Consider the following 13628-nt stretch of genomic DNA (forward strand, 5'->3'; position numbering starts at 1 on the left):
CGCCATGGTAGGTATAAGAGCTGTGCCCAAGCAAGCCCCTGCCCCAGTCAAGAGCAGGTTCGAAGGTGGCCCTTTCCACCTGGCTCTGTGTGCTCAGGGCTGCCCGCCAGCCCAGGCAGAGCCACTCCCTGTCCGGGCCTAGAAGGGCGGGCCTGAGCGCGCTCAGACCACCCTCCACCAGGCTGGCCTCCGCACACACGACAAATGGGTTGCAAATGTACACCGGCTGGCCCGGAGTTTCCTTGGAACCGGTTTACCAGTAGGCGCTGCCTGATCCCCGTTCATGGCCCAAACCCGTGTGTCATAGGTGTACCTCTTCAAAGAATGGTCCCCCAACTCTATTTCCAGGAGAGTTGGTTATAGAAAGCTGGCTGCCGAGGGATCGAGCCAGATGAATCCGGTGACGGCTATCATCGTCTTTAGAGCCTCTTGAGGTCCGCTCAAAAGGCTTCCCTTAGCTTTCCAGAGGCACCTAAGCGACAGCCGGCCCCCCATCCCACGCTGGACCTGCTCCCGTTTGGACGTGATGCTTGGAACTGTGTGGCAGCCATATTGCAGCCATAAGGCATTAACGCCTGAAACACATGGCCACATGGAGGGGCGCGCCTTTCAGAACAAACGCCGGACGTTAAATAGGGAAGAAGCGAGGGAGAGTGCCGGGGAGACAGCCAGCAGTCCCCAGGCCCGTGCAGCCCTGCCATCTGACGTTCTCTTCTGGGGTCCCCATCCCTCGCTCCAGGAATCTGGGTGAAGTGACCTTAGAGACGCAGCTTCCTTGAAATCAAGGCCCTCAAACCGAGAGGGATCGCGAGCTGCAGGGGCCTCGCAGCAAAGGTTTGAGAGCGGATCTACTGGCTTCGGCTCCGGCTCCGGCCTGGGCAGAGGCCAGGGCGCCTGCAGGCCGCGGCCTTTGCAGCTGAAAAACGTTTCCCAATGCGCTTTGCAGAGATGTTGACAACCAGGATTTTATGTCGAAGCACAAGGACTGATGACCGCATCTGCTCACGGAAGGTCAAAAACAGGCGCGTTTTATTTATTCACAGGAACGACTTATTTACAACGCTCAGATTCGGACTATGTACATAACAATACAAGGGCGGCTCTTCCAGGGGTCGCTGTATAAATTAGGATTATAAATACGAGGGGGAGTCCCACCCGAGGGCGCTAGGCCCTTCCTCCTAGACCGGGAGCCTCAGGGCCCCTTCCTCCCGCGCTCCGGCAACACTCCGGCGACACGGCAGGGACGCCGCGGGAGGCAGAAGGCGCCGGGCAGGTGCGCGCGAAACCCGTTCTCACTGCAATTACAGAAACGCATTCTCCTGACCCAAAGCAAGGTCTTTCCCAAAGGGAGGCCCTTTGGGCCTCGGGGTGCCCCGTGCTGCCCTCACCACGCCAGGCCTGCCTGCATCCCCAAGGCCCCAGCGGGCCCTGGAGCCGACCGAGGGCCCAGAATTGCGGGGCGCCCCAGGCCGGTGAGGCAGGCCAGCAGCCCGGCCCGGTCCGGCACCGTCGCCTTTGTCAGCGTGATTTCCGGTGGATACCTAGCTTCTTTCTTTCTCAAACTCCCTGCACCCCAAATGACTGTTGGTGGGAAATCGAATCACAGACCTAGAACGGTGTCACGCACCATTTCCCCACCCCACATGACGGCCAGAGGCCACCCTGTCCTCGCCGGAGCTGAGATACCTTCACTCGCAGCCCCTGACGCCCCCTACTGAGTCATGGACTCGGCCTGATGGTAGGGCTGAGGTCCCAGTGAGGCACCCCCTCCTCAGCAGGGGTGGGTCACCACACCCAAGGCCATGTTCCGGAGACTTAGCCCAGCCCCCAAGGTGGCCCATCCCCGGGGTGCCTCGACCACAGCGCCAGCGTTGCCCGAGGTGCACTGGTACAAGGGGAGCCATCAGGAGTCTGTGAACTATGTGCAATGCAGTGACTCAGGTGGGGGCCTGGCCAGGGCTGCTGCGCCACGCCAGGGCTTTTGTTGAGGGCAAACCCCTTCCCAGGATGTGGCCTGAGCTCCAGGAGGTGTGAGCCTCTTTGGAAGGCGCACGGAGGATACAGTCAGTATTGACGGCCAAGACCCTGTGACGGGAAACCGGTGCCCCAGGCTTCAGCCCCTGCCCTATACCCCACCTGAAAAGGTAACCCTCTACGGGCACTGCCCCCCCCCCCGACTGTTCCAGCTTGGTCTTGGGGTTGGAGCTCACACCGCCTGTGGCTAGAGACAGAGGCGACACAGATGTGTTGGTCTTGAAGTCTGAGTCCCTGCAGCGGCACTGTCAAGACAACAGCCTTCAACCCCCAGGGGGTAAGAAGCAGGGGCCCCACAGCCCTGCCCACCCACAGCCACACTTGCCTGGGAGCATTGGCCAGGGAACCAGGCCAGCCTGTCCCTCACCAGCACCCAGGAAATGTCTACACACAGACACTGGGGGGAGAGGGGAGGGCTGACCACGTCATCTCCTGTCTCCAGGGAGGAGCGGGGTGCACCAGGCCAGGCTTGAGGGACTGGGGACCTGAGGATGGGCCAGCTCGGGGACACAGCCAGCCACTGCCTTCAGTGGGAGGGGCTTCTCCTCTCTCTTCACTTCAAATTAACATCAACAGTCTGGGAAATGGATCCATGCCATGCGCCACCTGCCGACCAGGAAACTGCAGGCCTTTGTGGGCAACCTTCTCCGTGAGGGGACGGCAGGGGGAAGGAACCGGCTCGAAGGCAGCTGCGTTGGTGTCAGGCCCCACGGGGTGGGGTGGCCGAGGGGTGGTAGCACCAGAGGGCGGCAGCCTCAGTCCCGGGCGCGCAGCACGCAGGCCGCCAGCGTGGATGCTAGGCCTCGGCGGCCACCCGGCTCAACTCCTTGATCCCACACAGGATGCGCTTCATGTGGCCCACCTTGGTCACGCCCAGGTCCTGCGGGGGAGGGGACAGCCATGGGTGTGGGGTGCAACAAGGGTGAGGGCCACTGAACGGTGACACAAAGGGGCAGTCGGCACACCTGTGACACCACGTCCACGCCAGACACATTGTCCCCTGTGCTGTACAACATCACTGACTCGTCAGGGACAAGCCATTCAGGACAGAGCTGGGCAAGTGGACAGCACGTAACACGGAGAGCCACTGTTCATGATGCCCGAGGTGGCCTGTCACTTCTTGGGACAAAGGTGGCAACTCGAGGCCTAGACTTGGACGCCACAGCCGGGCAGGAAGACGGCCCTGGTATCTGGGGCAGTCCTGGCTGAGAGCTAAGTGAGCCCAAGACAGCGGAGGCCGTGACTGTCCCCGCCGCCAGTAAAGGGGCCAGAAGGCCACCTTACGGACGACGTGCTGCAGGAAACACAGCCACCTCGCGTTTGTCTGGCTACCACATCAACAGCCCGTCCTCACCTCGGGTCAGTCTGGCAACCGTACTAAACAGCCCATCCTGGTTCACCAAGTCCTGACTGTGAACTCGCCTGGTCACTAAGATGTATTACCCCAAAATCAATATACTGGCGGGCTCTCACTGTCACTCATGCAGGTTGCATAGTAACTGGGTCACAGATGCACGAGGCGGGCTGGGAGCTCGAGAGCGGAGCCCCAGAGCTCTGCACAGTAAGGACATCAGCAACCCCCGGGGAGGGTGCCTCTCACCAGAAGGTGGTGCGCACCACAGCTCTTCAGCTGGGACTCAGCAGCTTAGGCTACTTCCCAAACAATGTTTTCAATGTTAAAATGCTCTGCTAATTAAGGAACTCTGGTGGTGGAGTGCCTAAGGCATTTGACTGCTAACCAGAAGGTTGGTGGTTCAAACCCATCTGCCACTACACAGAAGATGACTGGGCAATCTACTTCCATAAAGATTTACCACCTTGGAAACTCAAAGGGGCTTGCTGAGTCGGAATCAAGCTAAGGAAATTAGTCCTTCCTCCCCAGTACATGTACTCCTAGCTTTGCCTGGGCCAGGTGGGGCCGCCACGTCCCCTGTGGTCTGAGGAGAAAGCTGAGAAGCAGCAGGACTGTAGGACACAGCAGGTGGGGGAAAGACAGAGGCCGCGTGAAGGTGACCGTCAAGTACCTTGAGGTCCCTCCGCTCCAGGTGCAGGAGCTCGGAGCCCCGGATGTCATGACGTGTGAAGATGTCCTTATACTCACAGAGACTCAGGTGGTCCAGCCAGGCAGCCACCTCCTCTGTCCCCCAGAGGTGCACTGTCAGAGACGGAAAGCAGGAGCAGTGAGTGCCAGCCCGCGCCCACAGCAGACCCTGACCCTGCGCCAGCCCGGCCCCGTCGGGAGAAGAGGCAGGGTCACCAGCTCCGGGCGAGTGCGGCAGCGGAAGCAGGGTCGTTCCTGCCAGGCCAAGGAGCAGCTTTCGGAGGGGCATTTTCCAGCATGCCCCAGGAGGGAGCGGAGCCCCCCAGATGGGGGCAGCATCGCCTGGCTACAGTGACGGGACCCCTCAGGGGCCCTGGCAGGAAGGAGACATGCAAGATTCAGATTTCTGGTCATCACACCCACAATCATGAACAGAAACCCAATTTCCTGTCGCATGTGCTAAGAAAATCAGAAAGAGCCTGCCCTTTGTGGCAGCCAACGCCACCCTCAATTGGGGCGGGCACAGGGTGGCGGAGCACGAAACACCGATTGACTGACACAAAGCAACATCCCTGAGCGCTCTTGTCCGATTTCACCAGCCACAATCACCAGCCCGGAAGTATGATTGACGCATCCATTAGACAGTAATCAGCAGGCGGAGGGACAGGCCCAGCAACAGGTCCTGGCTGGCAGCCTGAGTCTGGAGTGTTTGCATCTCCAAGGTTGTCACTGTCACCTCTGTCCCCTCCCCCCGCCCACCATCACACCGTCCGGAGGGGAAGGAGGAGGTGGGGCCCTCACCCTGGAGGGCGCCTGGAAAGCATGGTCAGGACAGAGCGTGGTGGTGGACACGGGACAGGAAGGGCGTGGTCGGCGCTACAGACTGACCACTGGTGTGCACTTTGGGGCCAGAAGGCGCAGGGATGGGGACAGACGGGCAGAGCCGGCAAAGGCCGAGCAGGGAAGCAGACACGAGGCCGATGGGCCAGGGCCGCTGGCGGGAGGTGGCAAGTACCCGGGGCTCCCAGGCTGCTGCGGGCTGCTTTGTTCTTGTTGTTTTTCTCCTTTTTGAACTTGGTCACGAGGCGAAATTTACCGCTGCGGCTGCGTTTGGAAAGATCCAGCACTGCACCCTGTGGGGAAAGGGAGGAGCTCTGAGCGTCCGCCCGGCACCCCAACCTCAGGACAGGCCGGGCCTCCGGCTCAGGGAGGCGGCAGAGGCTGGCAGGCCAGGAAGAGGCACCTCCAGGCTCCGCAAAAGCCTGGCCCCTGCTTTACTCCCAATTTTCAGGGCTTTCACAAGTAGTTGTGATCATATGGTGTCCATTTTGATAGTGGTGGTTTTTTTTTATTTCATAAAATATGCCCATTTCTCATGAGATTTAACACTTTGTAAACATTAGGTGAATATTATTCTCCAAAGGAGCTCTGGTAGCGCAGTGGGTAAGGCATTTGGCCGCTAACCAGAAGGTCTGAGGTTTGAACCCACCAGCTGCTCTGCAGAAGAGACTGGGCAGTCTGTTTCCATAAAGATTTACAGCCTTGAAAACATTTACAGCCTTGGAGGTCAACTATGAATACAAATCGATTCGAGGGCAGCGAGTTTGGTTTTTTTGGTTTATCATACTGCAAGCTGGTGATTTAAACCCACCAGACACTCCACAGGACAACAGACCTGGCAGTTTGCTTCTATAAAGGTGACAGCCTAGGAAACCCAGTGGAACAGTTCTGATCTGTCCTACAAGGTCACAGGAGTCGGAATCAACTCAAAGGCAACATTCAGTTGTTGTTTTTTTTTTTTTTATCATACTGTGATACACAAACGTTATGAAATAAGTCATTCAGCCAACCTTCTAAAGTTGGAGTGTTTGGTCATTATGACATCAAGATCACCTTTTTAAAGGAACCTCCCCTAGCCTATTAGAATGTAATTAAATATTTACGGGTCAGCAGGGAAGAAGTCTAGTTTACGGAGTCACTCCTTGTGTCCTCTCCAACACAGCACTACCAGCGATTTCTGTGCACACACAAATGCAGCAGCTTGCACTTACACATGGGTGTCACCCAGCACTACTAGAAAATACAGTGTAATGCCCTTCTTTTTCAAGTGCAATAGTTTTTTCTTGCCAGGGCTGACCTAGATTCTACCCTAGATTTTACCTGAGCAATATACGAAAGATTGTCTGAGGCCATCCCTATGGCTTTGCCCCCAAAAACAGACTTGACTAAAATTCATTCTTATATACAACACAAAGACAAGAATGTTTATGATTATCAAACCTGGTCATTCCAAAAACATTTTTTCTGAACATTCTGGTCTTGATCCATTAGCTCCAGGGGCTACAGAATCTTCCAGTGCAGGATTCATTTCTGGCCTCAAACCTGAAATCTCAGCTCTAGTAAAGGGACCAACTAGACTGGAAACAGTTCCCGTTGCTGAGCTGACTACGTAGCTCACAAGCTTTCTCAGACCGTGGAGAACCAACCAACCTCCAATGCAAACAGATGGCCTTATAATGACAACAGCTAGATTTAAGGCCTTAGAAACTCTATGGGGCAGTTCTACTCTGTCCTATAGGGTTGCTATGAGTCAGCAGACTTGCCTTGAATATAGTGTAATCTGTTAAAACATTTAGCTACTGGAATACATAAAGTTTCTTTAAAAAACTATAAAACTACAATTTGATGGCAGTGGGTTTTGGGGGTTTATCCAACAAAGTAAATCCAAGCCCTATGAAGGAACTGAATGTGGTACTTGCAATTATTGCAAGAAATCTGGGCAATGGAAAAAAGACTGCTGCTACAAGTTCAAAACTAATCAAAAGAAGCTGTATAAACAGGAAATCCTTCAACCAGATATGGAATGAAGGGAATCTGAAGACAAAAAAGGGACTTTTCCTATAGTTGCACGTAACCATCAAGGATAAACTACCATGCATATTAATGGAGATCCTTGTACATTTGTAATTGACACTATAGCCGCCCTATCTTCAATTAACCCCAGTTGTTTACAAAAGCCTCTGCCTCGGAGTACAAAAACTTGAAAAATTGTGTATCAAGAGCAATCTTTGATACACTCCCAATCTATTCCTATTTCTTTAGGTCTCACTGAAGACCTTTAGCCCAGATAGTGCTGTTAATTTGTTAGGCTGTGACCTTTTGTCTACATGGGTCTGCCATTTACAATTTTTGGAAAAGGAAGACATATTTTTAAGCTATTGAGAACCCCCAGAATCCCACTGAGGGATCTAAATCAGAGCTCATTCCGAGGGAAGAAGCTGCTTGTGGTGTGCAAACACTGGTCACGCATGAAGAAAGTCCAGTCCGTCTGACCCTCCTCCCCCTTTTTGCATCAATTCCTGAATACCTATGGGCCACCACATCTACCGATGTGGGGCATGTTTTACAGCAAAACCCACTACAATTCAAGTAGACGCCTCGAAGCCTTTACCAAGGTTTCCCCAATACACCCTCAAGTGAGAAGCTAAAGGAGGAACAGCCTCTATCCTTCAGAACTTCCTTTTGAAAGGATTAACTGCCCCCTACACCAGCCCTGGTAACACCCCTGCATTTGCTGTTAAGAAACCCAACAACAAATGTTGGTGGTTTGTTCAGGATCTGCAGGCTATCAACCACATTGCTATTCCTAGATTTCCCATGATCCCAAACCCCCATTCATTACTTTGTAATGTTCCTCCAGATGCCACCCATTTTATAGTAACTGACATCTGTAGTGCTTTCTTTAGTATCCCTGCCTGTGCACTCAGAAAGCCAGTGTTTGTTTGACTTCACCTGTGAAAAATCAACAATTCACCTGGACTGTAATGCCACAAACTTTTATTTAATCTCCTACTTATTTTTCTCAAATCTTACATGCAGACTTGCAACCTTTACAAATTACAAATATGTTCACTCTACTGGAATATGTTGATGATTTACTAATCTGCTCTGCCTGTCAGCAGACTTGCCTTGAAGATAGTGTAATCTTGTTAAAACATTTAGCTACTGGAAGACATAAAGTTTCTTTAAAAAACTACAATTGGCCCAACTTTCTGTCAAGTATTTAGGTCATTTAATTTCTGCAGAAGGCATTTCTATTGATCCTTAGCAGAAAGAAGCTATTTTTGCATTCTCTATACCTGAAACCAGAAAAAAATTACAGCTGTGAGTGTTCTTGCATTCTGTGGCTACTGTAGCACAAATCTCTTCTTTATATTGAGGTATAATCCATACTGCAGACTGTAGTGTCCAATCTTCACCTTTCAAGTCATCCTTACTTTCAGCAAGCAAAGTTGTGTCATCAGTGTTTCTTAGGTTGTTAATGATTCCTCCTCCAATCCTGATACCATGTTCTTCTTCATATAGTTCAACTTCTCGGATTATGTGCTCAGCATACACATTGAATAAGTATGTGGAAAGGATACAACCCTGACACACTCCCTTCCTGATTTTAAACCATGTAGTGTCCCCTTGTTCTGTTTGAACAGTAGCCTCCTGGTCTGTGTACAGGTTCCTCATGAGCACAATTAAGTGTTCTGGAATTCCCATTATTTTCAACACTACCCATAGCTTGTTATGATCCACACAATTGAATGCTTTTGCATAGTCAATAAAACATCTTTCTGGTATTCTTTGCTTTGAGCCAAGATCCATCTGACATCAGCAACGATATCCCTCATTCTACATCCTCTTCTGAATGAAGCTTGCATTTCTGGAAGTTTTGTCAATATACTGCTGCAACCATTTCTGAATTATCTTCAGTAAGATTTTACTTGCAGGTGATATTGATATTGTTCAATAATTTCCACAATCTATGGGATCACCTTTCTTTGGAATGGGTACAAATATGGATCTCTTCTGGTCAGTTGGCCAGGTAGCTGTCTTCCAAATCTCTTGGCATAACTGAGTGAGTGGCTCCAGCAGGGCATCCATTTGTTGAAACATCTCAGTGGGTATTCCATCAATTCCTGGAGCCTTGTTCTTTGCCAATTCCTTCATTGCAGCTTCGACTTTTTCCTTCACTGCCATTGGTTCTAGATCATATGCCACCTCCTGAAATGGATGAAGATCAACCAGTTCTTTTTGGTACAGTGACTGTGTATTCCTTCCATCTTCTTTTGATGCTTCCTGCATCATTCAATACATTGCCCATAGAATCTTTCATTACTGCAACTCAAGGCTTAATTTTTTTCCTCAGTTCTTTCAGCTTGAGAAATGCCGAGCGGGTTCTTCCCTTTGGGTTTTCTAACTCCAGATCTTTGCACATTTCATTACAGTAACTGGTTTGTCTGCTCAAGTTGCTCTTTGAAATCTTCTGTTCAGCTCTTTTATCTTGTCATTTCTTCCATTTGCCTTAGCTACTCTCCATTCAAGGGCAAGTTTCAGTGTCTTCTTACATCCATTTTGGTCTTTTCTTCTTTTTAATGACCTTTTGCTTTCTTCATGGATGATGTTCTTGATGTCATCCCACAATTCTTCTGGTTTTCAGTCACTGGTGTTCAATGCATCAAATCTATTCTTTAGATGGTCACTAAACCCAGGAGGGATACATTCAATGTCATATTTTAGCTCTCGTAGACTTGTTTTAATTGTCTTCAACTTCAACTTGAACACATCTGCTTAGATTTCCCTAATTACCATCTAGAGTTTTCTCTATTCGTGCATGAAATATCTGGAAATGCTTTAGGTGTGCTGACGCAAAAATGGGAGGCAACAGAGGCCTGAAGCTACCTTCTTTTCCTTAGAGCTGTAGCTGTCACTGCCAAATCAGTAGAAACTACTGCCAGCACAGCGCTGGGTCATTTTCTGGATGTTGACATGCCCACGCTGTATTGGCTTTACTTAATTCTGTTGTTTTTTAACTTTTAACTGTGATTTGGGTGAAAGTTTACAGAGCAAATTGGTTTTCCACTCAACAATTCATACACATTTTGCTTCAGGACATTGACTGCAATCTGTACAATGTTAACAGCTCTCTTCCCACTTCCTCCCTGTGGTTACTGTTTCCATCCATCCTTCTTTCCTATCCCTCCCAGCTGTCTGAGCTTTATTACTGTGCAAGGCTGCCCTTTGATCTCATAAGGTTGGTTGTTCTAGGGAGTGTGTCCTTGGTGTTATTCACCTTATAGGCCTATTGTGTGCCTGAGAATTGAGCCATGGGGGCCATAGTGTCGGGGATTCCTAAGTCTTTCAGGCCAGTAAGCCTGATAATTTTTATTATTTTGAGTTTCAGTCCACATTTTTCTTCCCCTCTATCCAGGACCTCCTACTACGGCCCATTTCAGAGTAGTTGGCAGTGGCAGCCAGGCACCGTCTGGTTTTTGGGTTCTTGGGTTGTGAAGTCTGGGATTCGTGTTGTCCGTAAGGCCTCTGAACTAACTGCCCCATTCGCCTCTGATTTTCTTCATTCTGCTTTGCTTTGGTTGGGGAGACCAACAGTCATACCTTAGTTAGTTCTGTTTTAACTCAACATCTTTCTAATAGCACACTCAAGTCTTACAAAGTCCTTCTAGCTACCTCCAATGTTGGACTCAGTTCTGTGGCTGACCTGAATCTAACCACCCTTCTCCCCACTGTTAATGAGAATACCTCTTCTTCTCATGATGGTTCAGAGTTAATTGAACAATTAGTGACCCTTCAGAAGGACATAAAGGAAACTCCTTTAACCAACCCTGTTTTAGTCTGATTTGTAAATGACTCTTATCTGAAGCCTACTCCTAGTTCTCATTAACAAGCTGGGTATGCTGCTGTTACAACTTCTACCAAAGTCTTGGAAAGTCAGGCTCTCCCCAAAGCCACTTCAGCCCAACCTGATTGCTAAACTGACTGCTCTCCCTAGAGCCTGCAGGACTTCTGGAGAGTGCGTGAATATTTTTACGAATTCTCAGTAGTGTTTTGGAATTGCACGTAATTTTGGTTATAGCAACAGATGATTTCTAACTCTTCTGGAACTGCTATAAAAAAATGGCACTTCAGTGGCAGACCTTCCAGATGCTTTGTTGCTCCCTTCTGAAATTACTGTTATAAAAATGCAAGCTCCCCAAGCAAAGGGAGTACCCCAACTGCATGGCCACTAAACAAGCTGCTTCTCAAAGTCTCTCAGCTCTCATGAAAACCAAAGATGGAGATTATCCAGATATATCGCATATTTTGCCCTTTGTGAATTACTTTAGAAAAACACCTAAAACATCAACAATTAGCCCAAACTGAGGAAACTGAGACCTAGAAAAGGCAGGGCTGCCACCAGGATCCCAGTCCTAAACTGTGTACTGGACCAAACATGAAAAGGGTCTTCCCCACATTTTTATGTGTTCCTACGACATGAGCCTTACATGGTCATTCTCATGGGGACAAGATAAATGAGTGAGATCAGGAAAAGATACTGGTGGGGACAGTTTTTTGAGGCCACTTTACACATGACTGATTACTGCCCCCTATGTGTCTGCTGTAATTCTCAGAAACATTTTACAGCCCACCTGGATGATACCCTCCGCAGTTTGGGCACGTGCTCAGATGGCAGACAGACTTTATCTGGTTTTATGCATAGTTACGACCATCAACAGTTACACAAACAGATTGGTGATGATTTCAAGATTTTCACATTGAAAAGCAGCTCTCCCCTGCCAACTCTGCCAAGAAACTCCTTGAAAATGTTGTATCTACTTCAGGACACCACAGACTCCACGTCCATGTTTGCACTATAACCTACACTGCCACCAGCAGGCAAGCCTTCAGTGGGCTGGCTTTGTTGAGCCAGCCTCACCCCAGCTTACCTGCACTTCAAGCCTTGTTTTCTCCTCTCGCCCGTATTCTTTGTATATTGCCTTTCTTGTCCCCTTCTGTGTATTTTCAAGGGGCCTCAGACCCTTCTGTGTACAGGGTGTGGATGAAGGGGGAGACTTCTCATCAGGGGCCCCTGCTCTCACCTGGACCCAACCTCCTCATCCCTTTCTTCGGGGTCTTGTCAGCTTCCTCTAACTTCTGACTTGAACACTTAGTTATTTCTTTGTTATAACAATCGAAACATTAAGGCTATAAATTTACTTCAATGCAGAGTGCTGGTTACACCTTAAAAACTGACGTCAAATGTTAATTTTCTAAATGGCCTATAATTAGACACTGGAAAATGTATGGTTCTTTAAGTTTCCGTTTCCAAATGGTTGAAGGTTGTATTTATGTACTTGATAGCAATTCTAGTCTCGACAGCAGAAGGCATAAGAGCAGGAAAATGCTCCGGCTGGTTGTAAGCACAAGCAGAATAAAGGCTCTGTGCTCAGTGGGTCCAGGGAAGGGGAACGTGAGTGCTGCAAAGAGCTGTGCTGGAGGGTGGGGCGGGAAGAGGATGCGGTGGGAAAAACGCAGGGCAGGAGGTCTACATCACCCCGTGACCAGGCAGGCCCCAGGCTGTGACGCCAGGACTGTGCAGGCCCTGGGCCACAAGCCTCCCACTGCAGCAGCTGCTACAACACCACAGCAGACAAAACCACTAGCCCTTCCTGTCTTCACAGAAGGGCCAGCAGAGGCACTGGGAGCACTGTGTCGAGGGCTGTGCGGGCTGCACTTGTGGCCACGTACCTCCTCATCCCCTGGCTCGGGGGGCTGGCAGAGCCAGGGGGCATCCGCCAGCTTCCTGAGCTGCAGGTCCGTCTCAGCGAGAGCCGCCACCAGCCGCTCCTTCTGGGGGGGATCCAGCTGCTGCTCAGTGGGAAGAGGCACAGCTGTTCACTGGGCAGTGAGCGAGGAGCCCCCACCCCCGGTCCCCGAGATGGGGGGTCTTCTGCTTGGGTGGAGCTTCTAGGGAAACTGAGTCACAGAGCAGTGCATATGGGGCCTAACTCAGAACCTCCCCTTTGGAAGCAGTGGAGCAAACCATGCCTGCCTGGAACTCACATCCACCAGGGGCTTGGTTCACTGTGTGGTCCCCCTGTCCACAAGGAGGCCAGGGGCAGTTCACCTACACCCAGTGCGCAGGAAGACAGTGAGGCAGGAAGGCCACTGCTGTGACATTTCAGGAGGCAGTGGGATGTTTCAGAATGAGATGGGAAGACAGTAGAGAAGCTGGAGTTTGGGGCATCTCCAGTCCATGCCTTTGAGCAAGTTGACTACCTCCTCAGGCAGGCGCCACCCCACCCTGGCCTTGCCCTATGTGACTGTGACACCGGGCCTCACCAAGGCAAACTCATTGGACGTGGATGAGGAGGGGACGGGCACTGTGGCTGCGACCATTATGGGCGCCACCACCCCTGGGGACTTCTAATCTGCCAACTGGGACAGGAGAGTGGCCGTCAGTGAAAGCTTACAGCCTGCACAAGACACCAAGAGGGCACAGACCCCTCCACGTGCCAGGACCAGGAGGCAACCGAGGTTCCCCCCACGCTGAGGTCTGGAACCCCAGAGCAGGGATTCCGGACTGAATGTGAGCCTAGTGGAGCCTGCAGCTGGCCGCCCACCTCACCGGAGCCACCCTGCGGCTGGCCGCCCACCTCACCGGGGCCACCCTGCGGCTGGCCGCCCACCTCACGGGGCCACCCTGCGGCTGGCCGCCCACCTCACC

The 13628-nt window shown here is 51.1% G+C and overlaps 1 protein-coding gene across 1 annotated transcript in view; it reads right to left on the reverse strand.

Annotated features, from left to right (window-relative positions):
* Window positions 1–2830: 2830 nt before the first annotated feature.
* The window catches only part of DGKD (diacylglycerol kinase delta), a 70181-nt gene continuing 59383 nt past the window's right edge, over window positions 2831–13628 (reverse strand). The window contains exons 26-29 of the mRNA XM_007943742.2: window positions 12650–12769; window positions 5091–5208; window positions 4059–4189; window positions 2831–2914 (exon numbers count right to left, since the gene is read on the reverse strand). Of these exons, the coding sequence (XP_007941933.2) occupies window positions 2831–2914; window positions 4059–4189; window positions 5091–5208; window positions 12650–12769 (453 nt within the window). The remainder of the gene's footprint in view (window positions 2915–4058; window positions 4190–5090; window positions 5209–12649; window positions 12770–13628) is intronic.

The sequence above is a fragment of the Orycteropus afer genome, unplaced genomic scaffold (assembly GCF_000298275.1).
Source record: "Orycteropus afer afer isolate SDZICR_OR568_19922 unplaced genomic scaffold, OryAfe1.0 scaffold00006, whole genome shotgun sequence".
In the NCBI taxonomy this organism is placed as follows: Eukaryota; Metazoa; Chordata; class Mammalia; order Tubulidentata; family Orycteropodidae; genus Orycteropus; species Orycteropus afer.